At 50.4% G+C, this 26,933-nt stretch overlaps 2 protein-coding genes across 5 annotated transcripts in view; one reads left to right on the top strand and one right to left on the bottom strand.

Moving 5' to 3' along the window:
* Positions 1-7,560: 7,560 nt before the first annotated feature.
* Positions 7,561-17,551, bottom strand: GSTZ1 (glutathione S-transferase zeta 1). 4 transcript variants are annotated; one of them, XM_077910160.1, is made up of 9 exons: positions 17,371-17,550; positions 14,200-14,251; positions 12,323-12,390; positions 11,769-11,849; positions 11,309-11,434; positions 10,040-10,118; positions 9,436-9,488; positions 9,098-9,147; positions 7,561-8,129 (listed from the first exon to the last, which is right to left on the bottom strand). In XM_077910160.1, the coding sequence occupies exons 1-9, from the start codon at positions 17,383-17,385 to the stop codon at positions 8,003-8,005; spliced, it is 651 nt and encodes a 216-aa protein (XP_077766286.1). In that variant the 5' UTR covers positions 17,386-17,550; the 3' UTR covers positions 7,561-8,002. The 4 variants fall into 4 exon arrangements, with proteins under 4 accessions (XP_077766286.1, XP_077766285.1, XP_077766289.1 ...); XM_077910159.1 differs by lacking the exon at positions 17,371-17,550 and adding an exon at positions 14,536-14,638; XM_077910163.1 differs by lacking the exon at positions 11,769-11,849 and having other exon boundaries at positions 17,371-17,551.
* The window catches only part of POMT2 (protein O-mannosyltransferase 2), a 42,140-nt gene continuing 32,457 nt past the window's right edge, over positions 17,251-26,933 (top strand). The window contains exons 1-2 of the mRNA XM_077910142.1: positions 17,251-18,114; positions 24,547-24,631. Of these exons, the coding sequence (XP_077766268.1) occupies positions 17,657-18,114; positions 24,547-24,631 (543 nt within the window). The 5' untranslated portion in view covers positions 17,251-17,656. The remainder of the gene's footprint in view (positions 18,115-24,546; positions 24,632-26,933) is intronic.

The following is a 26,933-nucleotide window of genomic DNA, read 5'->3' as shown; positions in this document are numbered from 1 at the left end:
CTGAGGAAGACACAAATTATTTGAGTAATAAATAGAGGAAGCCCTCCATCCATGGGAGCTATATTCTGTCACTGGCTATAAATGAAATTGTGACATGAGTTTGCAGCTCCTCAGTGTTTCTCAGAAGTAGAAGAACCGCCTGGGAGTTGGTTCCTGGTGGCTGCTCTCCTGGAAAAAAGGGGAGATACCCAGGAGAAAACTGCTTTGGCTCAGTGGGTACCTGGTCATGGGCAGTGTCACCCCTTTGCTCTGTCTAATCAATCCACCACTTTGTGAGCACTCCTTTGACATATATCCAGTTATTTAGATTCTGAGGTTAGGGCAGAATTTGGGACCCAGAGGGTGAGAGAAACTTTGCTAAGTATCATGTGGCCAGATTTCAGAAATCACTATTCCCTCTGAAATGTTGCATGGCTCCTGCCTGAACCACAAAGGCCACACAAAGCCCCTGCCATTTGAATCTCTTGTCATTAAGCTAAGAAAAACCTAGTTGCCCAAAGCCTTGATGGGGTTCATTTACCAATTGTCATTCCCTCAAAAACTAAGTCCAAAAATAAGATGTTAAAAAAAAAAAAAAATAAGATGTTGGCTTTGAAAGTATTATAGTGGTCCTGGTCACTAGTTTGAACCCATGATCTGATTACCATGATATGTACTTTGATTTCTTTTAGGCCCCAGGCACGTGGACCAGAGTTAATTTCATGGCTCTTCTTCCCTCTAAGACTTGAGGAAAGGGTGCCCCAGAAATTTAGATATCCAGGCTTGTTGGTTCAATTCCATACTTTTCTGTCCCTTTAAGTACTTATCTAAGGGTAAAATAATATATGTGAAATGACTCCCAGAGGACAAAGAGTCATGAACAACTCTGGAGTTTAGATTTGGAATATTCTAGCATATAGGGTTCCAGAAGAGCCCTAAGCTAACAGCTTTAGGAGTTCTCTTCCTGAACTCACTTCTTCACTCAGGTTTGATATCTCTCTGTCTAAAACGTTCCTCGTTATTGTTGTTGTTGATTTTTAGGTTCAGGCCAAGAATCGTCTGGAAAACATTATCTTAATTCCTTCTCTCATGTCCTGAGTAGTACATTTTACTAAGAAATTCCATATCAAAAACTCTGCTGACATCCATTTCTGAGATTCTTGTCCCATGCGTGAAGTTGTTTTCATTTAATCAAGTTGAATTGTTTCCATTTAGCCATGTTCAAGAGCAAGTAAAGTCTAGAGAAAGCAATCCTGTAACCCAGCACTCTGGCGTACCCATTTGCCTTTACTAACAGGAAGCATTTTGAAATTCTCAGAAGAAAGTTCCTTTGTAATCAGAGTGATGGATTATGAGAAAGCCAGACTTTGGGTAGAGGGAGGTACTTGCAGATTTCCTAAACCACTTCATGCCATTTAGCTTGTATTTCTGAAAGGCCTGCTTTGGTGCCATGCATTGAAATCTGTCAGTTAATTGAAAGATGATTATGCTTTCTTGGCAAGTATTTAAGCAATTGGCAACCACCAAGGTGTTCTTCCCTTATTGTTCTCTGTCATGCATTATGCTGATGTTACAGAAAGGGGTCCAGAAGGGAAAGTGTCACCGTCTTTTCTTTCAAGTACAAAAGTAGCCCCATTATTCATTTATTGGAAGCATTTTGTTTTTCGTGTCCCCTGAGAAATGCCGTCAACATTTCCTATGATTTCTAAGAGCTCTGTACCAAATTGTCATTCAGTCGTCCTGTCCCGCTGAGTGGTTTTTCCTTTAAAATCCCTTCTCTTACCACCCTGTGGTACTGAATGTGTTGCTGTGATACACCGATGAGCTATGGTTCTTTAAAAGGCTCAGTTCTTGTGTTTTTATATTATGTAACAGTTTTGTGATGCTTTTGTGCATTCTTTGTCTTCTCTTCCAAGTTTTGAAATCTGTCCTAAATAAATTTTTTCACTATGCACCTGAAACGTTTGAATTCTCTTAGTGAACTTGATTTACAGGTTACATTTTTTATTCATTCTGCATTCCTCCTAGAGGAAAGCTATTTGATAAACCTTTATTAATTATTCTGTAATATATTGATTATGAAAATTTAAGAAAAATTAACAAGAAAAATGGAGAATGAGATTAATGACATATCTTTGAACTGTGTTTAAATTCATGGCAGAGTATTACAAACTGGGAACTGGATTTGGCCCATGGGCAGAAAAAGAGGGTTTAGAGTGATGATCACTAGATAGAACATTATAGAGTTTAATCAGTATCTGGTTTCCGATGATGTTCATTTCCCAGTGAGCTTCCTATGTTCAAGTGGGAACTGGTATGCTGGACACCAGGGTAATCATGAACACAGTCTAGGTGGTATTAATTCAGTCTATTTTCAGAAATGACACCCTAAGGTGTCTTAGGCATCTCTTTAGAAGGCTGCCTGTATACATCTCTGGTGTTTCTTACAAAACAAGAAAGACTCCTAATCTGCAGGAAGGGGACCTTTGAAAACTTCGGTGACATCAGTCGTTCTATGAAGAGCCTGTTAGATCTTTCTCTGCCTTCCTTTGCAACGTAGTTTAGAGGCTGATGTATAAAGGAGAAGATATTGGAAATAACTGTGAGCTAAATGAATATAATCCACCCACCAAACTACAGCACGATCAATAAAAAGCTCAGGCAGGGTACATGGAGTTAGGGATCTTTAGTGAGTTATGTTTGGATATGCTGAATGTAGTATGTCACTGCTAACACATAGCATACTGAAGGTTATTTTATTTATTTTTCAGATTTTATTTTTAAGTACTCTCTATACCCGACATGGGGCTTGAACTCACAGCCCTAAGGTCATGGGTTGCACGCTTCACTGACTATGCCAGCCAGGTGCCCCATATCGAGGGTTATTTTTTAACTTTTAAAGGCACTCCTGTTGGGGCATCTGGGTGGCTCAGTCAGTTAAGCATCCGATCTTGATTTCGGCTCAAGTCATGATCTCAGGGTTGTAAGATAGAGCCCTGTGTTGGGCTCCGTGCTGGGCGTGGAGTCTGCTTGTGATCCTGCCCCTCCCCTGTTCTCTCTCTCAATCTCTCTAAAATAATAAAAACTTAAAAAGAAAAAACATAAGAGCACTCTCGTCATATCATTGACCCTGACATAGCTCAGGATTATATTTACAGCTCTTGACATTCAGTTTGATATTCTTTAACCTATGAGGTTCTGGCTAAACTCAGCAGCCCTGTTAGTTCACATATTCTCCCAAAGTGGAATGTGACCTGCTAGCGACTTTGGAATGGAGAGCTAAATAAGTTATGTTTAAAAGTTAGGTGGAAGGGGCAGCCCGGGTAGCTCAGCAGTTTAGCGCCTCCTTTAGCCCAGGGTGTGTGATTCTGGCGACCCAGGATCGAGTCCCTGCATGGAGCCTGCTTCTCCCTCTGCCTGTGTCTCTGCTTCTCTCTCTCTCTCTGTGTCTCTCATGAATGAATAAATAAATAAATAAATCTTAAAAAAAAAAAAAAAAAGTTAGGTGGAGGGCAGCCTGGGTGGCTCAGCGGCTTTTTCAGCCCAGGGCATGATCCTGGAGACCCAGGATCGAGTGCCACATCGGGCTCCCTGCAGTGAGCCTGCTTCTCCCTCTGCCTGTATCTCTGCCTCTCTCTCTCTGTGTCTCATGAATAAATAAATAAGATATTTAAAAATAAATAAATAAAAGTTAGGTGTTGCCGATATGAGTTCTTACAAGTAGGTGCATGCACCGTGTGTTCAGTCAGCTTTACTACTTTCCTTGATGGATGTATAAAATTGCTTTGGGACAAAATCCCACATATTTTGCTTTGTCCTCAAGTATTTCCTGGCAGGTCCTTCTTACTGTTTTCATCCTTCTAAAGTACTTCCCAGGACTTCCTACTTCTATAGCAGTGAAAAACCCTTTCCACTCAATTACCCAGCAGGCCACTCTAGCATCTGCACGTCTGTCATCCCCTGCAGCCACCCCCACCGTGGCAAGTAGATCAGGCCCCCTGTGGCCTCTGACGTACCAGAGTCAGGGATCTGCCAGTTGTTCTCCACACACCTGACAACTGAGGTGGAAATGAAGGACATGACTCTTACCACCCACTCAGCCTTTGGAGAGAAGCCCCTGCTGGAAAGTATCCCCTGAAAAGGTGATGGTTTTGAGTCGAGAGATGTATCTGGCCCCTGAAGACAAGAGCTTATTTGCAGACCTAAGGAAATCAGAAGAGGTAGCTTTCCAAACCCTTTAGAGAAGCCTCATTATTGCTAAGCTTTCAGAGCCATTTGGTCTGACCTCTAGACACCAGTCTCTGCACGTAGGGAAAAATCTGCTCCTTCAAGATCTTCTAGGGCCCCTCAAAGGGGAGAGACATTCCAGGAGGGGTGGCCAGCCATAGCTGTACAGGGAGGACATATTTCCATCTAATAAGCACGTATGGACCAAGGCTAGTCACCTTGCACGGCATGGGGGTTAAGAGGGTGGTCAGGAGTGGGGTCCCAGAGTTCTTCAGGGAACTCTGTTCTCAAGCAGGGAAGATGGCTTACAAATGCCGCATTGTCTCTGGAAATAAAGAGGGTCCTCCTCTCTCCCATGTATCCAGCCACAGGTCCCCGGAGGAGGGTTCTCAGTGCAGAGGGCTGAGGCCAGCAGTCTTGGGTCTCCACGTCCCTCAACAGCAGGTCAGCTAACCATGCTGGTGACCTGGACTCCACGGAGGGCCCAGGGCTGGAACACAGAGCAATAGCCTCACTCTGACTCAAAACCCCAAGCCCAGAGACCAGACCACTCTCCTTTCTCATAAGCTGTGGTCCTCCAGCAAGGCCAGAGCCTCTGTACATCCCAAGCCCCTCTCTGTACACCCCTTCCCCATCCCTGTTTGCCCTGGGCTGGTGGGTCCCTGGGCCTGCCTTCTCTTAGCCCCTTGTGACTGGGAATGTGGCAGACTTGGCCCCCAGTTCCATCACTTCCTCATGGGCCTGGTCCCCGGAAGCCCGTGGGAGACACCCAGAGTGGTTGCAGGCCCTTGAGCACCCAGGCGCTCTCCTCAGGTCTGAGTGAAGAAGGTGGCAAGGGGGTTCCCCAGCCCTGGTCCTGAGACCAGCCTGTGGTGCTACCAGCTGTGTGGACAGCTCCTGAGGTTTAGGTTCTGGCTTTAAAATACAATATCCAGGGCACCTGGGTGGCTCAGTGCTTGGGTGTCTGTCTTCAGCTCGGGTCGAGATCCTGGGGTCCTGGGATTGAGTTGCGCATCAGGTTCCCCACAGGGAGCCTGCTTCTCCTTCTGCCTCTCTCTGTATCTCTCATGAATAAATGAGATCTTAAAAAACCACACACACAAAGATCTCCTTTACAAAAATATCATGAGATAAGAAGATGGACCATCATCCTCCTAAAGCCAGTGGAGCCGAGAGCCACGAAGGTTTAGTCACTTCCCATTGATGTGGGAATGCTTGCAAGAACCCAGCACATTCCAGGTAAATCACCTCTGTGGATCCCTGAGTGAGTTTCTCTGGCTTAGACACATTTCTGTTTTTGTGGGGAAGGTCAAGTTTGTCTGACTTTGGGGGTTAGGGGTTCTGGGGAAAGCAAGAAAGAGGGCCTCAGAAATGGAACCCCAAGGATCTCTACTGAGCCCAGAGGAAAACCCACATTTGTTCTCTCTCCTCCCCATCCACCCATGGCTGATTTTCGCTTTACATCTGACACATACCAGGAAAGTCCTGTTGAACAGAGGACTGGAACTATGGGAAATATGAGAAAAATATGTAACATGGGTTTTGTGCCACAGATGAGGGATGGTTTCTATAATGTTGTGACAACAGAGGCTGTAGCACCTGTGTACCTGACTTAATTTCTTTAAAAGCCATTTAGCTTTTGCCACCAGTTTTAGGCTGGCTGATAGAGCCCCAGGTTAAATAGGTTAATACTCTGTGTCTAGGATACCTGAGCTGAAACATGGCAACTCTTAGAAGTCATTTTTGGATCAGAGAAGCAGATGGACAACAGACCAGCCACATTGAGCAGCAGAGTTCAAGTGGCCAAGTAAACTTCCCGTAGTAAATGAGGGACAAAAGCTCAGAAGGAGCAAGGGCCAAGTCTGCCGCATTCCCAGTCACAAGGCCACACATCCTAGCTCCCAGCCGGGGTAGTCACTGGGGAAGTCTCACTGCAAGCTAGTGGACTGAATGGAGGGAGTGGCCAGCCCATCACCAGCCTGAATAGGCCAGTCACGAGTTTTCTTCCAGGAAAACCCATTCACCCCCTCACTGTACTGAGTCGTCTCTAGAATCACTCAGGGCAGGTTGTCTGTCCCTGTACCCACTCTCGGATGCGACTCAATCTAATTCCCTTACTTCCCAGAAGTCTCGTCTGTTGCCTGGTGATGGGACTGGGAGGAGGAACTCCGCAAGCTCAGCAGTGGTGGAGACCAGTTCCGATGGCTTTTGTGGGCTCCCAAAGGTGCCAGCCGCCGCCTCAACCCCTGGGAAGTGGCAGCAGCAGCCCATCTGGCCTTGTGCGTTGCTCCTCCCCCATCGCGCTTGCACTATGCACTATCCCTCCAGGGCCAGGGAGGCCGGCTGCCTGGAGCTGAGGGAGCACTGCCCGGAGCTGGGGCCAGCCTTCTCTCCCTGGAGTTAGTTCCACCTTTCAAATCTACGGGGCCTTTAGTCACCTTCAACCTCAAATGTCCAAATCAGGTGCCATTCCTGCTCCCTGGGCTGAGGAGATTAGTGTCTCAAGGTTTCCTGGAGAGAGTATGGATGGGCTTCACCCAGCCGGGCAGGCCTGGAATGAGCTGAGGGAGAGATGGTGACAGAGCAGGGGAGCCCCCGAGTCCCCTCGCCACTGCTGGGTCTCATCTACTGTCCTGTGCTTTTTTCTGGCTCTGCCAAGACAAATGTGTCTCGGGAACAAGAGTGGCCCACTTGGGTCATTCTAAAGAAAATGGGACTCATGGCTGAACGTGGTGGTTTCTATTTGGACCAGACACATCTACCTTAACTTACTGTTTAAACCTTAGCCACACAGGGGAAATGAAATCTCAAGTACAGGACACAGAAGTCATCTCGTTCCCCTCCCAGAAGGGGCCTCAGGGTAAGCTGAGTCCTGGGTGGGGTCCTGAACAGCCTGGGCAGTGCAGTTCACGCTGCCCACAGGGGAGCCTGCCTCCGACTCCCTGGGCCATTTATGACTGGATTTATCTGCAGTGCCCACTCCTGGGACTGGTCTGGAGAAGGCTGCCCCTGAGACGTAGCACTGGGCTGAGAGGGCCGGTGCACCTCTCTGTGTTCCAGTGGGACACTTAACTGGTACCATCCTAGCCCGGGGAACTCAGCTGGTCACAAAATGCTTTCCTTCCTGCTGCTTCTATCTGTTCTCTCCTGGATCTGGTCTGATTCTCTCAGGCAGGCTTTCGGACTCCCTTCTCTCCACTGCTCTGAGGGGCCACGGGCCAGGCCTCCCACAGGGTGGGCAAGCGGCTGGCTGACTTCCTCTCCCGGCCCAGACACATGGGGATTCCAGCTAGGAAGAGCATTCATCTTCTGGAACGCAGCTCAGCTTTAACCGAACAAGCCAGAGGCTGGGGCTTCAGTTTATTTTTTTTATTTATTTATTTTTATTTATTTATTTTTTTGGGGGCTTCAGTTTAATGATCAAATCTCCAGCGTGGGCACAGCCACAGGGAGGGGAAGAGGTGCGCAGGCTCCCTTACCTCTCTGGTGAACCACATCTTCACAACCGCCCCCACAAACAAATGACAGGTAACATTCCTGCAGTCCTCCCTCCCTCTCTCCCTCCCAGCATCCTCTCCCCACATTTGACAGATGAGGTAACTGAGGCACAAAGACGTTCAGTGGGAAGGCAGATCCAAGGCTAGAGTCCAAGTTCAAGTGTAAGCCTCCTGCTCCTCCAGGGAGGGCTCGCTTGATTCTAGGCCTGTTCGCCAACCCCACCCCCATCCCCCCACCCCCGGCTTCTGCTCCTGCACCCCCTCCCTGCCCCCCTCGCCCACAGGGCACAGTTAGAGAGCTAGGCCCTCAGCTCAGGGGGAGTGTCTGGCTGCCGGCAGGGGTGAGACACTTGGAAAGCCTCCAAGGCCAGCAGCGTCTTGTTGATGCGGCTGATGGCAGGATAGGGAGTGAGATCCACCTCGAACCTGCGGCAGAGAAACACCCGTCTAACACCGTCTCAGCACCAGGTCTGCTGGGGCTTAGGGAGACTACCCTGTGGGAAGCTCAGAGGGCTCAGAGGTGGGCTGGATGAGGCTGCTGGGGCTGACTGGAGAAGGCGCAGGAAGCTGCCCTGCCACGTGGGGGCCTTATTCACAGGCAGCTCTGGGGATGGCGGGTCTGATGCTGTGCCCATGTGGTTGAGTTGCCTCTCTGTTGCCTACTGTTCCTATTCCAAGCAATGGCTACTCATCGAGAACCTACTATGAGGGGGCACCTGGGTGGCTCAGTTGGTTCAGCATTTGCCTTTGGCTTGGGTCATGATCCTGGGGTCCTGGGATCGAGCTCCCTGCTCAACGGAGACCCTGCTTCTCCCTCTCCCTCCACCTGCTGCTCCCCCTGCTTATGCTCTGTCTCTCAGATAAATAAAATATTTGAAAAAAGAACCTACTATGTGTAAGGCACAGTGCCTGTCATTTACACATGCAGATGACCTCTCCACCCACATCATAAGCTTCCCAGGGGCAGCAAATGTGTCATAACCTCTCCCTGTCCCAATGGTGGCTGGTGTGATGCCTTTCAGAGGGGTACTCTTTCCTGCCTCACTGACAGGCTGATGGAGGAAAGCAGAGCGAGGCACAGACCTGCCAAGGCAGGGGCAGTAGGCTCTTGGGGTAGTTTCTTCTCAGGGCTGTGCACCAGGCGAGCCACCTCCTCTTAGGAGCAGAGGCTATAGAGGATCCTATGCGCTATGATGGGGCCTGCCAGGGTGCATTCCACTCATCTCTGCTGCTGTGCCCTCAGGCCACGGGAGCTGTGAGGACTGGCACAGTTCGGGAGAGTTTCTGCGTGAGATGCTTCCCCAGCCTCTGAAGTCAGGGCCTGTGGGAGGAGGCTGGGCATTGTGAGGGGAGGAACCAGGTGCAACACGGAGGGTGGCAGGGTGCTCTCTTACCTTTCAGCGTTTGCCACCTGAGGCACTAAGCAGAGATCAGCCATGGTCACCTGAAAGAGGGTTGGGTGGGTTTGCATCAGAGCACATGCTCACAGGCTGGGCGGGGTGTGTCCACTGGGGTGCCAGCCTGTGACACTCCTGTGAAGAGCATCTGGCTCTTCTAACCCATCCCCACCGCCCCACCCCTCTCCTCTTCTCCCCTGGGCTTGTGTGGGTGGATCTCAGTCCCTCCCCCCACCCCTACCCTCAGGCCTCCCCCACCCTTGCCCACGCCTGCCCTGGGGTGGAGGGAGAAGGCTGTTGTGGGAAGGCGGGGAGTGGGGCGCGGGAGGGCTCACCTCGTCTCCCACACAGTATTTCCCTGCTGTGCCCTGCAGGATCTGCTCCAGAGCTGTGGGGACATGAATAATATTACTCTGGGCACAGAATGGACCTCGGCCCCCAGAGTTCTGAAATGGGCAGCTGAGTGACAGGCTGGGGCATGCGTGCTAGAGGGAATGTGACAACCAGATCTGGAGAGAGTTCGCGGGGACGCAGGGACAAGTGAAGTCTCCCTGGGCTCCTCAGGTCCAGCTGCCATTCCCTCCCGGAGAAGGGACAAGACCTGCCACTGGCCAAGGCAGCCGCTCTCACATGGATGGGCCAGCACCCTACTGGCCTCTGCTTCCCGGCTGCAGTGGGCAGTGAGGCAGAAGCCGGACCATCCAGCTCCAAAGAGTTGGGGCTTAGGTGCTGAGGTTCCCAGAAGTGCCAGAGGTTGAGGCCACGTTTGGATGCCATCCAGCCCCACTGCCTCCTCAGCCCTGCCCCCCAGCCCCACCCCCACCCATGCCACTGTCAAGAGCAAAGAGCCTGGGAGGCTGTTGCAGATGCCCAGGGCCCTAGGCATAAGGGCCATTTCTCTGAGCTGTCACAGGGGGGCTCTCAGGCCAAAGGACTCACCTTCGAAGCCAGAACTGATGGCTTTCTGGGCCCAGGGCAGATTGTTCTCCTGTCTCAGTTGTTTCAGGACAGACAGGTTCTGTAAAACCAAGGATAATCTGTGACTGGCTGTGGGAGCCAGGCTAGGCCTGACTCCCAGCCAAACCCCCTCAGGGAAGCTCTGTTCCCACCCGCCCCTGGCTGTCCATCTGTCCCCTCCTGGGCTCCATAAGCCCCCTCTTCCCATCAGGGCACTGAGGGTGGACGGGGAGAGGGGCAGTGGGGTGGGGGGAGTGATCCCAGCAGCAACCTTCTCAGGTTGCCTGAATGGCCCATTGTCTGGAAGCTTGTGGCCCCAGCAGAGATGTGAAGGGTTGGGGCACAGGACAGTCTGTGGCTTTAAAGTGGGTGGCCATGACCTGAGGCCCATCTCTCTGGCAACCAATATGTCTCCTTTACGTGGCCCCTTGTAGAGAGGGGGTTGTGGCATGCGGGTCGGGTGGGGGGGAGGATAGATGGAGGAGGAGCACAGGATGGGCTTTCAGGAGATCTGGACTCTGGTTCCATCCTTACAGCCTTGGAACCGTTTCACTTCTGAGCTCTGGCTTCCTCGTCTGTAAAATGGGACGGTCTGCCCCCACCTCCTTTGTTAAACAAGACAAGGTATTCTGGGGATGAGGGCACAGTGCATAGTCGGGGGTCCTGGACTCTGGTCCTTGCTCTGTCATACTTAGCTGAGTGACTCTGCAAAGTCCCTCTCTTTTCTGGGGCTATTTCCTCATTTGCAAAGTCAGGAGTTAACACAGATGAATTTCTTTAATACTTATCATTATTATTATTTTTTAACCAGTGAAAACTTTTAAAAATGAAATCTTTTGAGACTCCCAATCTAGAATACAGAACAGATGAGAGGGAGGCTTTTCTGGTTAAAGGTGGGGGGGGCATGGCTGGGAGGGGAGGGGTCCAGGTCTGGGTTGGTGCTGATCAGCCTCTCCCTGCCACTTGGCCCTTCCCCATCCTCGAGCACCTCCAGATGAGTCCTTGGAAACCTGGGGCTTCTCAGAATGTGGCCGGGGACCCAGGACGGCCGATGATTCCTAGGATCCCTCGCCCCTCCTGCCACACAGTCTGGGTCTAAACCGCTGGGGATCCTTCCTGTCCTCCTGCCACCCCCACTCCCAAGCTGGGTGCCCCGCTGTGGCATCTCATACTTCAGCGTGTGTCTAAAGGCAGGAGCACGTGAGGGGAGGCATGTGAGAGGTGTGCAGGGATGCAGGCACCCAGCCACACCTGCAGAGGTTGGATGCCACTGACGATGAGATTGGAAATCATGTGCACATAGGCCCTCTTCTTCGGGTCCTGAGGCAGGAGTCGGGGCGTGGGCCGTGTCTCCTCCAGGTACTCAATGATGGCCAGCTGTTTGGAGAGGAGCAGTTAGGCACGGGCAGGGCATGGGGACCCCTGGACCAGAGTGACAGGGCCAGGAAGCTCCTCCTCATCCTCTTCAGCTCGACCCTCCGAGCCTCCATGAAGCCAGATCTGCCTCAGGGAGTTCCTGCAGAACTTGCTTCCCCATATGCCCGAGTCCCCCTGTTTCCCCAAACAACCAGCAGACCTCCCCGCTCTGACATGAACTTATCACATCCCTACTAAGGGCTAGGCGCCTGCCCTACATGCGGGGGTCGGGGCGGGGGGAACCTCTCATTTGGGGCACTGCTCTCCCAAGGGGCCCCCCAGGCCCTGCACTCACTGACTGGCCAATGGTGATTCCATCTATCTTCAGGACTGGCACCTGTTTCATGGGATTCAGTGCCTGGAATTCTTTAGAGAACTGTGGAGACAAGGACCTGATGAGCATGGTACCCTAATCCAAGTTGGCTAACGCAGACCCAGGCCAGCAGCAAGACCCGCTCCTCCCTCCCCCGGAGAAAGCCCTGGCTCCAGAGAGATGCCCAGGGGAATCCATGCAGATCCCCTAACCCATTGGCTGCTGAGCTACAGGATTCACCCCAAAGGCTGGGCTCTGTGTTTTTCCCTGTACCTCACACTGTGGCCACCAGGCATGTCCGGCGCAAGAACCCACTCACTGCCGCCCACTCTCTGGGCAAGGAATGGCCAGGCTGTGACATAGGACTAGGAACCTGGGCCCTTCCCATGACTCCTCTTGCCACACAGCCTGCCACCCCTTCCCACCAGAGAGAGCCAACAGGTTCACCACTTGGGGGGGCAGATGTCTCTACCCTCTGCTGGGTCCCTCTCCAAGACTCCACCTCCCACATCGTGCCCTGGGGGCGGCCTCCTTACCTGCTGTCCCCCATCCTTTATGAGGTTGGTAGGTATGGTCTCATAGTCTATGTTTTTCAAGGCCAGAGCTACAAGAGACAGCAGAGTCAGGGGGCAGCTCCTGGCTATACCCCCACAGGCTATGTGAGGCTGCCAAAGGAGGCTTCTTTCTCCATACTATACGTGATCAAGACCCAGCTTGGCCCCTGTCTTCGTCTCACCAGCTTCCCTGGTCACCACCCACTCCCCGACCTCAGGTCCTGAGGTTCCACCTCTCTTGCCCCTGAACTCTCAGAGCCTTACTCTCCATCCCCCTACAGGGTCCCCATACCCCTGGGTGATGCTGTACAGGCATGTGTCCTGGCACCCTGGCAGCTGCTGAAGGGCAGCAGGGAAGTGGCCTGATTACCTCTGCCCCCTCCAGGGCCTTAAACAGTGGTGAGCAGAGCTTACCTGTTGGAGACTTGCAATTATTCCCTCATGAAGGCATCTAAGGGCCAAGGAAAGGTGCTCGGATGGCCATGAAGCACACAGAAAGGCAGGTGACACCCTCTAGAGAAGAATCTCTTTCTCGTCTATTTTCTCTGTTATCAGAGTTGTTTACTACTGATTCCAAGCAGGGCATTGGGGCTCTTTGGTGTCTCACAGCGTCTGCTGTGACTCCCAGTGACCAGATTTCCTCTCTGTACCTTTTGATAATTTTCCCTCACAAGATGAGAGTAAAAAACACTTGATCAACCTAATGAAGACTGTGTGTGTGTGTGTGTGTGTGTGTGTGTGTGCACGCACATGTACTGAAACATGGGAATGGTGGTCTTGGGCAAAGGCAAAGGAGTGAGGGGAGGAGGATGAGACAGGTCACAGTCTGAAGAGAGCCTGGGAGACACGGCCCCTCCTCAGTCCTGGTCAGCCCCACTGTGGAAAGTGAAGCCCCTGCAGAGACAGTACCCCCAGGGCTCCCCTCTGGCCAGCCAGGGCAGAGGCTTTGGGCCTAGGGGAGGTGTCTTCTTGGAGAAATGTGTCCTCTGGCACCCAGTGCGCTGGCCTACTGATTCCAGCAAATACCAAGGGACTGCGGGGTGGGGGAGGGTCACGGCAGATGGCCTTCCAGTGAAGGCCAGCCTCCCAGAAGCTGCAGATTTCATCACATTTGCTGGCTGTGCGACCTTGGGCGAGGAGCTTAATGAGCTTCTGTGCCTCAGTCTCCTCATCTGACAGGCAGCATAGTGCCGTAGTTAAGAACACGGACCTCTGGAGTCAGACTGGCTGTTCAGATTCCACCTCTGCCTCTTGCTGGCTACACAGTCTTAGGCAGGTTATTTAATGCCCCTGTGCCTCAGTTTCCTCGCCTGTACAACAGGGACCATAACGATCCCTCCCTCCTAGGGTTGCCGGGGTGTCAATGGAATAACATACATAAGAACACTAGCACCGGTGTCCCTCAGCATGAGCTATGCGTGTGATCTTTGCCAAGGGCTGTATGAAGCTGAGGGAGGGCAGGGTCAAGCTGGAACTAGACCAGAGGGCCCAGTTTCTGCTTTCTCGAAGCCTCTGGGGTTGACATGAGCCAGTTCTGTTTCATTTGACAGATCAGATAAGATAAGGACTGATGAAGGCCAGCTGTTCCCTGCCAGTTACCAAGCACCTCTGGGTTTCCTGAGCCTGCTTGAAGCGGGTTGCTAAGTGGCTTTGGAGAGCAGCATGGGAGAGGCGGCGGCGGGCCCAAGAGAAGAAACCACCCACCCTCCCTGCGCCCCCCATGCTCCTCTTGTTGAACTTCCTAGGTGGAGGTGCCCTGTCTCACAGAATGTCCCTCTGTCCCCGGCCAGTTTTTCACTCGGGGTGCTGTCTACCCCCTCCCATCCCCCCCAGGCTCTTGACGGAGGCACAGCTCTTACCGATTCGAACTCTCCATGAGCAGGAGCTCCGGAAATAGGAGTAGAGGATGGGCTGAGGAGAGACAGGATAGGATGCATGTTAACCTATGCTCGTGGGGTTCTCAGCCCCTAGAGCCCCCTGGAGAGGCAACACTCTTGGACATGGGGGTTCCAAGCCAGCACTGTTTCTTCCCATCCTGCCAGGCCTCCTTCTGCACCTCAGGTAGACTCAGAGCTCTCCAGGTCAGAGGCCTTGGCAGTTATGTGGGGCCCCTCGGTTCCAACCTGTGCCGTCATGCGTCCCTGAAGTCCCAGGAACCCCCAAGGGGGCAGTCAGCCTGCAAGTGCCGTCCTTACCTTGCCAGACTCAGTCATGGTGTCCTGGTGACCCTTGGCCTCTCAGGGAATGTCCCCTCTCCCAGAACTTTCAGAGCAGGGGGAGGAACCCTGAAGGGAGTGGATCCCGTGAGCCAATGGGGAAGCTGGGCTAGACAGGCTTCAGGGAAACTTGGACTCTGGTCAGAAAGGGCATCTCTTTCCAACTTGTGGGAAGCTTTTTATGATTAAGCCAGGTTTGGTGTCCTGGTTTTGAAGCAGCAGTGCATGTGGTATGGTGGGCTGAGAGCACTTGTACCTGGGGGACTGGTCCCAGTGCAGGAACTAGCTCTGCATGACCTAGGGCAGGTCCCTGCCTTCTCTCTCTAGTCTTTTCTCCCTCATCTGTAAAACAAAGGGTTGCCTTAAAATGATAGCTGAATTCCTTCCAGCAGTGACACAAAGACAAAGAATTCTAGTTTTTGAATGCTTTGGTGCCCTTCTCTTTCAGCCCACCACCCACCAGCCCTCCAGGTTCTTAGCTGGTCTCATAAAAATTGGGGGGATATGCCCACTGACTCCAAAGCTGAGGTCACAGGATGACAGCCCACAATGTTCTATTTGATCTACTTGTATTTAAAACTGTTTCAGGGGCACCCCGGGTGGCTCAGCGGTTTAGCGCCACCTTCAGCCTGGGAGACCCGGGACGAGTCCCACATCGGTTTCCCTGCATGGAGCCTGCTTCTCCCTCTGCCTGTGTCTCTGCCTCTCTCTGTATGTCTCTCATGAATAAAAAAAATCTTAAAAAAAAAAAAAAAAAAAAAAGATCTAGAGATAGTGGTCTTGGGTTCCTGAGTAGCAGCTACAGATAGGACACAATTAATAGCCTCATTCAGTTAGGGCATGTTCTCTCTGATCTACCATGTCCCCTACCTGACCCTCTTCTCTCATTTTTGTTACCTTGAGGCACGTGGGGGAGGCTGAGTGTGTGATCTCTACTCTAAAGGTTGAGAGATGGGCAGCCCAGGCGGCTCAGCGGTTTAGCGCCACCTTCAGCCTGGAGCATGATCCTGAAGACCTGGGACTGAGTCCCACATTGGCTCCCTGTGAGGAACCTGCTTCTCCCTCTGCCTGTGTCTCTGCCTCTCTCTCTCTGTTGGTCTCTCATGAATAAATAAAATCTTAAAAAAAAAAAAAAAAAAAAAAAAAGGTTGAGAGACTCGGAGTTAACCTCCCTGGTACTACTTCTTGACCCCTGTCTACCATCCCTCTGACTACAGACATTTCACCAAGTTCTGTCTTCTGCACCCCTCCCCACCAGCACACCAAACTGCTCTGTAACTCTGCGACTCTGCCCTCACCATCCCTGAACTACCAAATCTGTCTTCTGGGTGGGCCAGGGTGCAGTGGGAGCCTGGGCCCGCCCAGGTTGGTTTACAAGCCTGGGAATTCCAGCTTGTATGGGAGGCACCTTTCGTGGGAAAAAAAAGATGGTCCTGGTATGGAGGGGAGGTGATAGATAGCAGGTGTCTTTGGAACGAGGCCAAAATTAGATGTACCCTCTGATTAGGGGTGGAGGTGCCTTACCAGGTCAGGCTGGAAGGGTGCCTGGGGTGGACAGGCAGGGACTGCTGGCGAGGGATGGGACCACTAGAGAGCCTCCGACATTAGCTTAGAATCCTTGAAGAAATGCCTTATTACGAAATGAGTCCCTGTGAACGCCACTGTCCTCAGGTTTCCTACTTACAGGCCTTCAGGAAACATAACCCAGAGCAGCTTCTGCTCTTCCTCTTACCCCCATAACGATATAAACTATCCTGCGTTCCTTTCTTGCACGTGTAGAGCGAAATTTTAAGCCCAAGTAAGTATTCATCTCATCACCACTCCTGGAGGAACTCTGTTTCCAATTCAAATATGGATTCTGACCATTTCGAGCAGATTTTATTTATTTATTTTTTTAAATATTTTTTTTAATTTTTATTTATTTGTGATAGTCACAGAGAGAGAGAGAGAGAGAGAGAGAGAGAGAGAATGAGGCAGAGACACAGGCAGAGGGAGAAGCAGGCTCCATGCACCGGGAGCCCAATGTGGGATTCGATCCCGGGTCTCCAGGATCGCGCCCTGGGCCAAAGGCAGGCGCCAAACCGCTGCGTCACCGAGGGATCCCCACGAGCAGATTTTATTTTAAAGCCGTTTCTCGCGCATGTTTTGACAGAAACTCCCCAAAACCCATTTGGGCGTGGGAGGGCTATCCAGTACCAGGGTGCTGCTACGTTCCACCTGGTGTGCCTGCCACCTTCCTCGGTGGGTCTCAAACTTGGAGAAGGCTTTGAGAGGCTCCTAGGGGCGCTTCTTAGGCATGCAGCTCCTCGGGCCCTGCTCCCCCCTCCCCTCTGGGCCGGGCCGGGCCGCGCCGACTGCGGATTGAACCCGGGGAGCTCCCACGTTCCGCTGCCTCCCCGCCGCCGGGAGCTCTCAACGTGCACAACCACCCGGGAAGCGTCGGGCCGACCGGCCAGGAAAGAGCCCGCGGGGCTGGACGGAAGAGGGAGGCAAGGGACGACCTCTGGAAGGCCCAGCGGGGAGGACCGAGAGAGACCGGGGAAGCGCGAGCCTACGGCGACCCCACCGCACGCCCCGCCGGCGCGAGCCGCCCGCGGACCCATCCTCCCCAACCTCCCCGGACTACGAGCCCCAGCGGGCAGCGCGCAGCGCGCAGGCGCAGAGCAGGGCCCGCGAGGCGCTCTGCATGCTGGGAGTCGTGCGCTGTTAGAGCCGAGGGAGGGGCCGAGGGGCGCACCCGTGCCCCTCCCCCGCCCCCCAGCGTTTCTGGGTGTTTGTAAGTAGCGCCCTCCTCCCCGGGTGCGTGGCACAGACCTTCCCCGCTTGCATCTCGCCCCTCGGGCCACCCCTCTTCCGGGCCCGGAGACTCCGCGCCTGGGACTCTCGGAGTAGTCGCGGACTGAGGCCCCGTGAGGCCGCGACACGTCAGGGCCGACGCCGCCGTCGTGGTAAAGCGAGGGGCTGGACTGGAATGATCTTTACGGTGTCCTCTGGCTCTCCCCGCCCTGCCGCCACGCCCCCCTTCCCGACGCCGCTGGGAGTTGCAGTTCCTTGAACCCGTTTTCTCCGCGGCCGGCCCGCCCGGCCCGTGCGACCCGTCATGCTCTGCGCCACCAGCCGCCTCCTGGCGGCCGGCACGGCCACCGCGCCCCCCGCCCAGCCCAGAGGCCGGGGCCCCGGGGCCCGCTGCCGGCGCAGGGAACTACATTTCCCAGGGCACCCCGAGCTGCCCCCGGGTGACTTCTTGCTGGGGCGGCTCGCAAGACCGAGCGTGCCGGCGGGCCGGCGGGTGGCCCTGAGGAGGGGCAGGATGCCGCCGGCGGTGGGCGGAGGCCCGGCAGGGTCCGAGCCGCGTCCCCGGCGGGGGCGCGCTGGGGTTGAGGGGGCCAGGGCTGTGGGCCCGGACGTGGGCGCCGAGCCTGCAGCGCGGAGCCCCAAACGGCCTGCTCGGGGCTCGCGGTGCACCGAGGCAGCCGGCCGGTGGACCCTGCTGACCCTGGTGACGCTGCTGTCCTTCGCCACCCGCTTCCACCGCCTGGACGAGCCGCGCCACATCTGGTGAGTGACAGGAGTGACGCGCCGCCTGATTGGCCCGAGGGCACGGAGGGGGCGGGAATTACAGGCGGGGGGCGGGGCTGCGCTGGAGGGGACGCAGGTCTCTGCGGAGGCTGCTTTTGGCTACGTGCGGTCTCCGCCAGACGAGAGCTCTCCTTTTGCTCTGGCGGGTGACGGTGGGATTCTTTGGGATCCGGGCAAGCGGTCTCAGATAAAAGCCACTCAAAAGTGGCTTTTAAAAGTGCTTTGACTTTCCGAGGAGAATCGGAAGTTCTTTTTTTTTTTCTCCTTTTTTTTGGGGGGAATTCTTAATACAAAATTACCCGAGGAAGGCCTGAGTTCCTAATCTGCAGGATTTCCAGGCATTAGGGGAGGCAAAAGTCATCCTTGGGAGCAGGGACAATTTGTGTGCCCAGAGATGGTGACAGGAGCCCCAAGAAGCAGGTCTAGGGTCATTTTGTGGGGGGATTCTTGTTAAAGGTTTTATTTTGTGGGACTCAAGTCTCATGAGATAAGCTTAAAAAGTCTCCAGCTAGAAGGAGGAAAAAAGTTTTTCACAATCTGAAAATGGTTCATTTGTTTGACGAAATGATAACACGTTTTGTCAGTATCCCTGACTAGAAAGCATAGTGGATGTTAGAAATGGAAACTCCTTGACCAAAAAGCAAGCCAGCCCGCAATTATCTGAGCTTTCCTACTTGGAAGTGAGTTAATTAGCTTGTTTTTGTTTCTTGGGTGCCAGCAGAAGACAGGAGAATCCTGTGTCAGAGACAAAGGACTCTTTACTGAAAGGGCAGGAGGCAGGATGAACATTAGCATATTGGATTAAGTTTGAATCTCCTCTCCCTCCCCCACCTTGCTGATCTGGAGTTGTTAGGGGAAAGAACGACGAATCATGTCCCGGAAGAATCGAAATTTTCAAAATATACGTTTATGTAAGTCTCCGCCTCTTTTGTCCTGATCATTACCCAGTTGGTGGCCAAGAGGAGATGAACCCTTTTCTGGTGATGACTGCATTAGGCGATCTAACTGCTTTTACCAAGGGGTGTGAACCAGGAGGAGGTGAAGGAAGTAGAGTCAGAAATCTTTTTGAGAAGACTGTTCCATGCTCAACAATCTCAAGTGCCTGCAGAGGGTAGGGAGTGTGGAATATCATCAAATACCTTGACTGTTGGCTCATTATTTCATGGTCATTGCAAAACAAAACAAAACAGAAAAACGGTGCACTATTGTCAAACCGTAGATGGTTTGGAATGACAAAAGTAGTTTCCAGTCTTACAATAACTATCTGGAGTCAGATGATTGGACAGGAGCAGTAGCATCAACACTGTAGCCTTGAAAAAGTGTCAGTAACAGTGAGGTACCAATGATAGCCTGGAGAGGGGAACAAAGTCCTAATACTGTCAGTTTCCTTGGAGGAGGCAGGGTCAATGCCCTGTGCAATGTGGCCTCCTTTTTTTTTATTTTTTTATTTTTTATTTATGATAGTCACAGAGAGAGAGAGAGAGAGAGCAGAGACACAGGCAGAGGGAGAAGCAGGCTCCATGCACCGGGAGCCCGACGTGGGATTCGATCCCAGGTCTCCAGGATCGCGCCCTGGGCCAAAGGCAGGCGCCAAACCGCTGCGCCACCCAGGGATCCCTGTGGCCTCCTTTATTACAGGACAAATTGGCCAACTTTTGGCAGGAGTCACAAGTCACCACAAAGCAATGATGACTTCTGATTCAGAAACAGAGTCCTTTACTTTGTGCCCAGTCCATGATGGTAGAGCAGTTTCCATGCCTGGAGCACTGAGGAATCCCGGTGGCAATGGCAGCAGTCTGTTTGGTACAGGCTTGATCTGTAGCTTGATTTCTGTCAGTCTGATCAGAATACTGGCCCTTACTGTGGACATCTATAGGAGTGATCCAGATTGTCCCATTGACAGGCAGCCATGATTTTTTTCCCACAGTTCTTGGCTCTAAAGAGAGGTGTCTTAAATTTCTCAGTATGTAGTCTTCTAGGTGGCACACCAGAAACTAGGCTAATGGCAAAAGCCCAAGATCTAGTAGAAATAGAACTTGTCTGTTTCTCAGGAATATTGTGTAGGGCAAGCGTGATGACTTTGAGTTCAGCCCACTGGCCCATCAACCATTATTGCAGTGGGCCTTGCAGAGTTATCACTGGGACTGGATAACTGCTGCTGTGCAGTGGACACTATCAGTGAACCAGGGACAAGCTTTGAGAGGAACTTCTGTGAATCAAACGTCCACTGTGTCAGTGGTTTTGCTTCAGGTGGCAGAGTGGAAGATAGTTTCTCTCAAAGTGGGGGCACCCATCTCCTCTTTTAAAGTCAAGATACATCTAGGACTAGGCCAGCTATATCACTCCATTTGACCAGCAATCCTCATTGAGCCTTTCTGTTAGCCTTATATTCCAATGTGACTCACCCCAGAGTGGCAGTATCAAGCGGGAGAGTCCTAAAGCTTTCATCAGTTAGGGACTCAATTTAAATGAAAACAGTAGTAAGTTGATGGGTGTTTTTTGAAGAGTGTGTGCTTTGTACCTGTGTCCAGCAGATGGCGCTGTTATCCTGGAGAATGGCCTCTCCTCTCCACCTGCCGCTATGACTGTAAGGCTGTGATTTCCCTTTCTCTTCTTAGAATTTGTATTATTTCTCCTGGACCACATGGCAGCCCTGAATGGGAGAATTCTCTTTTGACATTTATAGGATCAATTCCAGTATACATTCCACAGTGGGAGCCACAACAATAGCACAGGCCCCTACCTACAAGGTCATTGTCCCTTCCCTTCCCCACTGAGAGCTAGGCTCAAACCCTCTCAGTTAAATTTGGGTGCTTTCCCCTCCTTGAACTTATGTGTCTAATAGGCCTGCATCAGTAACTATATGGCAGCCCTCCAGAGGGTATGCCAGTCTCCAGTGGAGAGTGTGGAGTGTTGGATGCAGGGGGGTGGGAGGAAGCTTTTTTCTTTCCTTAGCCCCTTCATAGTCTTGTCATCCCTTCTTTCTAGTGGATTTCCCTATGTCTCTTGAGCCCCTGGGCTTAGGGGCTCTTTTCTTTAAGTCACTGTACACACTGCTAGAGTTCTCCCTGCAGTCCCCAGCACCTCTCGTACCCTCAGCACGTAGCAGATTGTCCCTGTCCCCTGCCATGAGGTTGAGTGAGCTGGAGATGTGGGCCCCTGCCCTGAGTTTGAGTCCTTCTTTTCTCTGGAGTTCCCCATCATAATAGGATGCATATGTGTGGCCTTTAGTCTAGTCTCCTTTAGGAACAGGGAGACCTTGGCCCCACTTTAATCATCTTACTCCTTTCAACGCAGCTGAGATTGTGGTAGTGAGGGAGGTATCATGAGACACCAGGAGAGAATAGCTGTGAACGACTCAGCAAGGCCACATTTACTTTTGTCTTGAGTACACAGCTCACCTAAGGACCTTTCAATGTTTTTATTTTGCACAAAGTTCTGTGTTGAATAGCATGGTCCTTATGTTGGCACCATTTATGTAAGCTTTGCAGACTCCTTGATTTAGCAGCCACATCCATATTGCCTTCTGGCTGGGGCTACTAGGCTTGCTACCCTGTTGTCATTACATCTCTTTCTTATTTTGCCCAGAAGAGAGTGAGCAGTAACCAAGGCAGCGTTCAAACTGTTTCTTTCTCCATTCAGCCTCATTAATAGTTAGGACAGTGGGAGACTCTTACTACCTTCTTGCCCACCATTTAGGCAAGAGCATTCACCATCCCCAGCTCATGGGGGCCCTTTTCCTTTCTCTTATAGAAAGGTATATCTCAGCATCCTCTGCTTGTGACCACAAACTGTCGGGATCTGGGATTTCATTTTACCAACGTGATACTAGCAAGTTAGCCTGTCACTGTTGTATGGATGCTGGCAGAAGACAATACTGAGTCAGAGACAAAGGACTTTATTTCTCATGGCACAGCAAGCCTGATAAGCATCAGCACGTTGGCATCAGTTCCTCTTGCCCCCGAAGTCCCATATGAGGCCATGGGTCTGAATGAATGCCTGCACATGCAGTGGTGGGTTGTATCACAGCTAAGGGATATGGAGCTTGTTTTTGTAATAAGCAGTAAATAAGAGTGCTCCCTGTCCCAGAGAGAGATGCTAACTCTTCCCTCAAGATTGCTTTTCTGCAAACATAAACCTGAGAAATGGCCTAGGTAAAGAGTGGCCACGATCTTGTGTTCTTGGCATACCCTGTGAAATCTGGAGGGGCAAGAGAGAGCCAAGGAGGATTGTCTCTCCCAACACAAACACAAGACATATGAATGTTACTAATAGTTCTATTTGGTAAATTTTTTTTTTTCTATTTGGTAAATTTTTAAAGTAAAAAACCCCATGTTTCCAAACAGACCTCAAAACTAACTACAAGTGTTGGGACAGTTTAAATGTGTGGGAGTTTGTAGTCTACAGAGTTCTTTTACATATGTTTTTTGAATTGAGTCCTAATGCTTCTCTGTGAGGGGGGCATGGCAGATATTTTTGTCTTCATTGTGTAGATGAAAACAGAGATCCAGAGAGGATGACTTTGCCAGGTTGTACTGTTAGTAAGTGGTGAGGCTGGGCTGATCTCTCTTCTTTCTGCAAATCTGTTTTGTCACACTTCTTGGAAGTTGTTTCTCTCTTTGACATCACCATACCACTGTCCTCACTTCATGTCAAGCAGAGTGTTTAACAGATAGCAGATGCAGAAGTAGATTTACTCTGTAGCCTATCTACTGGACCCCCTGAGTCAAAGGAAATAAAAAAGAACCCTACATTTTGGAGAGAAGCATGTTTTGCCCCTTATGTTTTAGGTTGGTAGTAATTGCTTATGGAAGCTGACCTAGGGATGGCTAGTCACTGGAAAGCAACTGTTCTTCTGAGTTGTAGGGAGGGAGGGACTGACAGGCAGAAATGTCTGGGCTCTACTGGGTAGCTGGGCTTCTGCTATCAAGTCTTTGTGTATGATGTGAAAAGGCTTATGTGGTTCTATGGAAGAATGAGATTTTTCATTGTGTTTAAAAGCTAATGTATTATAATCACTTCTTTACTTGCAAAATAATTTGTGTGATGAGGATAGCTTCCAGATAGGCTCTTAACTCCATTCTTGTATACTGGTTAGTTCATTATAATAAGCTCAGTGAGTTCATATTCAGCAGGTTAATCATTACAGGGTTAATGAGCAAACTTAGACTCCTGTAACAGTCATAGTTTGTAGGTTCTTACTGATCATAAGTAGCCCATGGTGTAGTTTGTAATAGCAGTAGTCTATACTTTCTAGTAGCAAAAGTAGTCTTAGGGTCAGAAGGTAACAGACTTGGAAGAGAACTCTTACTACAAAATTTTCCTTTTATTTTTTTTATTTTTTTTTTTTTATTTATGATAGTCACAGAGAGAGAGAGAGAGGCAGAGACATAGGCAGAGGGAGAAGCAGGCTCCATGCACCAGGAGCCCAATGTGGGACTCGATCCCGGGTCTCCAGGATCACGCCCTGGGCCAAAGGCAGGCGCCAAACCGCTGCGCCACCCAGGGATCCCCCAAAATTTTCTATATTATAGGAAAGCTCTGCTCTTTTAAAATAGAAACTCAAACTACAGAATAAGCATAGATTTCATTTAAATTTATAACTGGTTGAATATTTGCTTACCTTTCTCATCTATCTAAATGAAGATTAACGATCAGCCTGATGTCTTACTTCCTCAAATCACTAATTTTTTTTTTTTTTTTTTTTTTTTAAGTAAACCCTAACCCCAATGTGGGATTCAGATTCACAGCGCCTGGCACTCCTGGGTGGCTCAGTCAGTTAGATATGGGACTCTTGCTTTTGGCTCACGTCATGATGTCAGGATTAAGGTCAAGCTCTGTGTGGAGCTCTATGTTCAGTGGGCGTATGCTTTGATTCTCTCTCTCCCTCTGCCTCCCCCTCCTTCTCCCTCCGCTGGCTTGCGTGTGCTCACGTGCTCTCTCTAAAATAAACAAATAACGCCCCCCAAAACCCCAAAAACAAAACTCATAACCCCAGGATCAAGAGTTGCATATTCTACTGACTGAGCCAGCCAGATGCCTCAATGTGTCAAGGGTTTTTTAATCCCAATTCTCTCATTAATTGCTTGAAACTTTTGGTCTTTGGGTTTTTAAAAAAGGTTTTATTTATTTATTTTTAAGGGAAAGAGAGGGAGAGAGCAAGCCCAAGCAGGGGGGCGTGGGTGGTGAGAAAGAGGAATAGACTCCCTGCCAAGCAGGGAGCCTGAGCCAGGGCTTGATCCCAGCACCCTGAGATCATGACCTGAGCTAAAGGCAGATGCTTAACTAAGTGAGCCACCCAGGTGCCCCATAGTCTTTGGTTTTAACTTAATTTTAACCATGCTTTATTATGGCCATTTGAATTATATGGTAATTTAAAAATTCTCATTTCTTTTTCTATTTTTCCTTTAGTTGGGATGAGACTCACTTTGGAAAAATGGGAAGCTATTATATCAACCGCACCTTTTTCTTTGATGTGCACCCACCTCTGGGAAAGGTGAGCAATGTGGTTACTGACCACTCTCTTCAAAGTGTTGGAACAAAGTCTCAATTTTGTATTTAAAATCTTGGCTTGTGGAAGGAAATCCGTGACATTCCAGGCCAGCTGCTTACATGGAAAATCTTTGATATTTTGAGTTCTCTGGGCTCAGAAATGGAGAGGGAGTCCATCAACCAGTGGATACATATATAAAATATGGTATATCCATATGATGGAATATTATTCAGTCATAAAAAAGGAATGAAGTGTTGCTGCATGTTATAACATGGATGAGTCTTACAAACTTTATGCTGAGCAAAAGATGTCAGACACAAAAGGCCATATAGTGTATGATTCCATTTATATGAAATATTCAGAATAGGCAAACCCATAGAAACAGAAACTAGATTAGTAGTGGCTGGCGTCTGGTGGGGACAGAGCACTGGGGACTGACTGCAAATGAGTGTGGAATTTCTTTTGGGGTGATAAAATATTCTGGAGTTAGAGGTGATAGTTGCACAACCTTATGAATATAATAAAATCCACTGAATTGTACACTTTAAAGTGATGAATATTATGGTATATGAATTTTATCTCAATTCAAAAAAGTAAAAAGTGGAGAGAAGGAATATGTTACATAAAGTAGAGATTGCTGAGAGGAGCTGACTGTCTCCAGGGGAGCAAAACTCCTTTCCCCCTCCCCACTCTCAGCATGCATTTTCTTTGACCTGTACCTCTCACATGTTTTACAATTAGAAATCCCACAGTGAGAATTCATTTTACTTCTCTAAAAACTACCTCTGAGAAGGCTAATGAATCAGCCCTTTCTTCTTAACTAGGGGCTAAGATCTTTGGCACCAAGGGGACAGGAACTGGTCTTCTAGGAAGTAAGGGAGTGGTCTTGGAGCATGGAGGACTTGGGGATGAAGGCAGCAGTTAGGGGAGGTAGGCATGGTGGTCTGTGACAGGTGGGCTTAGGGGCACAAGAGCATTGGGTAGGGACCAGAGAGGGGTGGAGAGAGAGATGGGATAGTGATCTATTTCACAATTAGCCCTGGGCCCAGAGCTGAAGTAGAAAATATTATGCTTCTTCCTATCTCTTCTATAAGATAATAGCAATAAAAATCAGAACACTTGAAAACAATCTGTTCTAGTCCCTTTCAGTGCATCATCTTATGTAATCCTTAGAATAACCTATGAAGTAGGTACCCTTGTATCCCCATTTTACCAATGGGGAAACTGGGGCACCGAGAGGACAAGAAGTTTGCCATCGAGAAGAAAACTAGTAAGTGGCAGTCAAGGTTCAAGCTGACTTAACTTCTACTCTCTTGACCCTTATAGTGCACCGCACCATGATACTTACCTTGCCCCATTACTTGGATGACATCTGTTGCCGCTGTAGGATTAAACAATAGAGTGTGTGGAATGTTTGCACTGGGCTGGCCTGGGAACCAGACCCTCTGGTGGACAAGATTTTTTTTTTTTCCTAGGAAACCCAGCCCAATCTTTCAGCTGGGGACTGCCGGTCTGTTTTTGGAGTCCCTTAGTACTCACACAGTGAAGACATGCATGTGGAACAGTGGCTGATTTGTTGTGACTTAAGCCTTCCCTGGCTCATATCTGGTCCCTGTGGGCCGGGGGTAATGTGGGGCTACTTTCTAAGGCTCCCCTGGAGGAGTTTGGTCTGTGTGCCCCCCTAATTTATATCTTGATGGTCCTGTGCTCTACCTGGTTGAATGGGAGTGATGAACACAATAGCTTTTGTAGGTTCTTTTTTTTTTTTTTTAAGATTTTATTTATTTATTCATGAGACACACACACACACACACACACACACACACACACACACACACACAGAAGCAAGCTCCATGCAGGGAGCACGACGCGGGACTCGATCCCGGGACTCCAGGATCACACCATGGGCTGAAGGCGGCACTAAACCGCTGAGCCACCCAGGCTGCCCTCTTTTTCGTAGGTTCTAAGGCCAAGCTAGTCAGAGAACCAGAAAGTTCCTTGAAGTTGCAAATGGCACATTTTCTCCTGCGTACTGAGGCCGCTAGCTGCCCCTGCATGCTGGCCCCCAGTCCTGAAGGAAATAGAAGTGCTTGCACAGAGTAAAACATTTCATCAGCACAGAAGGAAGTTAGAAGTCAAAAGCTACTTCTCCCCACATTTCTATTAGTTCTATTAGTTTTCTATTAATTTCTTATATATGTTATCTTAGAAATTTGGGGTGCCTGGGTGGCTCAGTTGCTTGAGTGTCTACCTTCAGCTCAGGTCATGATCTCAGTTCTGGGATCCAGTCCTACATTGGGCTCCC

The sequence above is a fragment of the Canis aureus genome, chromosome 9, assembly GCF_053574225.1.
Source record: "Canis aureus isolate CA01 chromosome 9, VMU_Caureus_v.1.0, whole genome shotgun sequence".
In the NCBI taxonomy this organism is placed as follows: domain Eukaryota; kingdom Metazoa; phylum Chordata; class Mammalia; order Carnivora; family Canidae; genus Canis; species Canis aureus.
Note: the sequence above shows the minus strand (reverse complement) of the source record. Positions and strands in the feature narration are given on the sequence as shown.

Bases quoted from the DNA above. Each gene is read 5' to 3' on its own strand.
- GSTZ1 (XM_077910159.1), bottom strand. The intron at 11,850-12,322 runs GTAAGGAGGCCG...TTGTCTCCACAG, and splicing joins TAAAGGATGGGGGACAGCAG to TTCTCTAAAGAATTCCAGGC. The intron at 8,130-9,097 runs GTAAGAGAGCAC...TCTCTGCCGCAG, and splicing joins CAGGTGGCAAACGCTGAAAG to GTTCGAGGTGGATCTCACTC.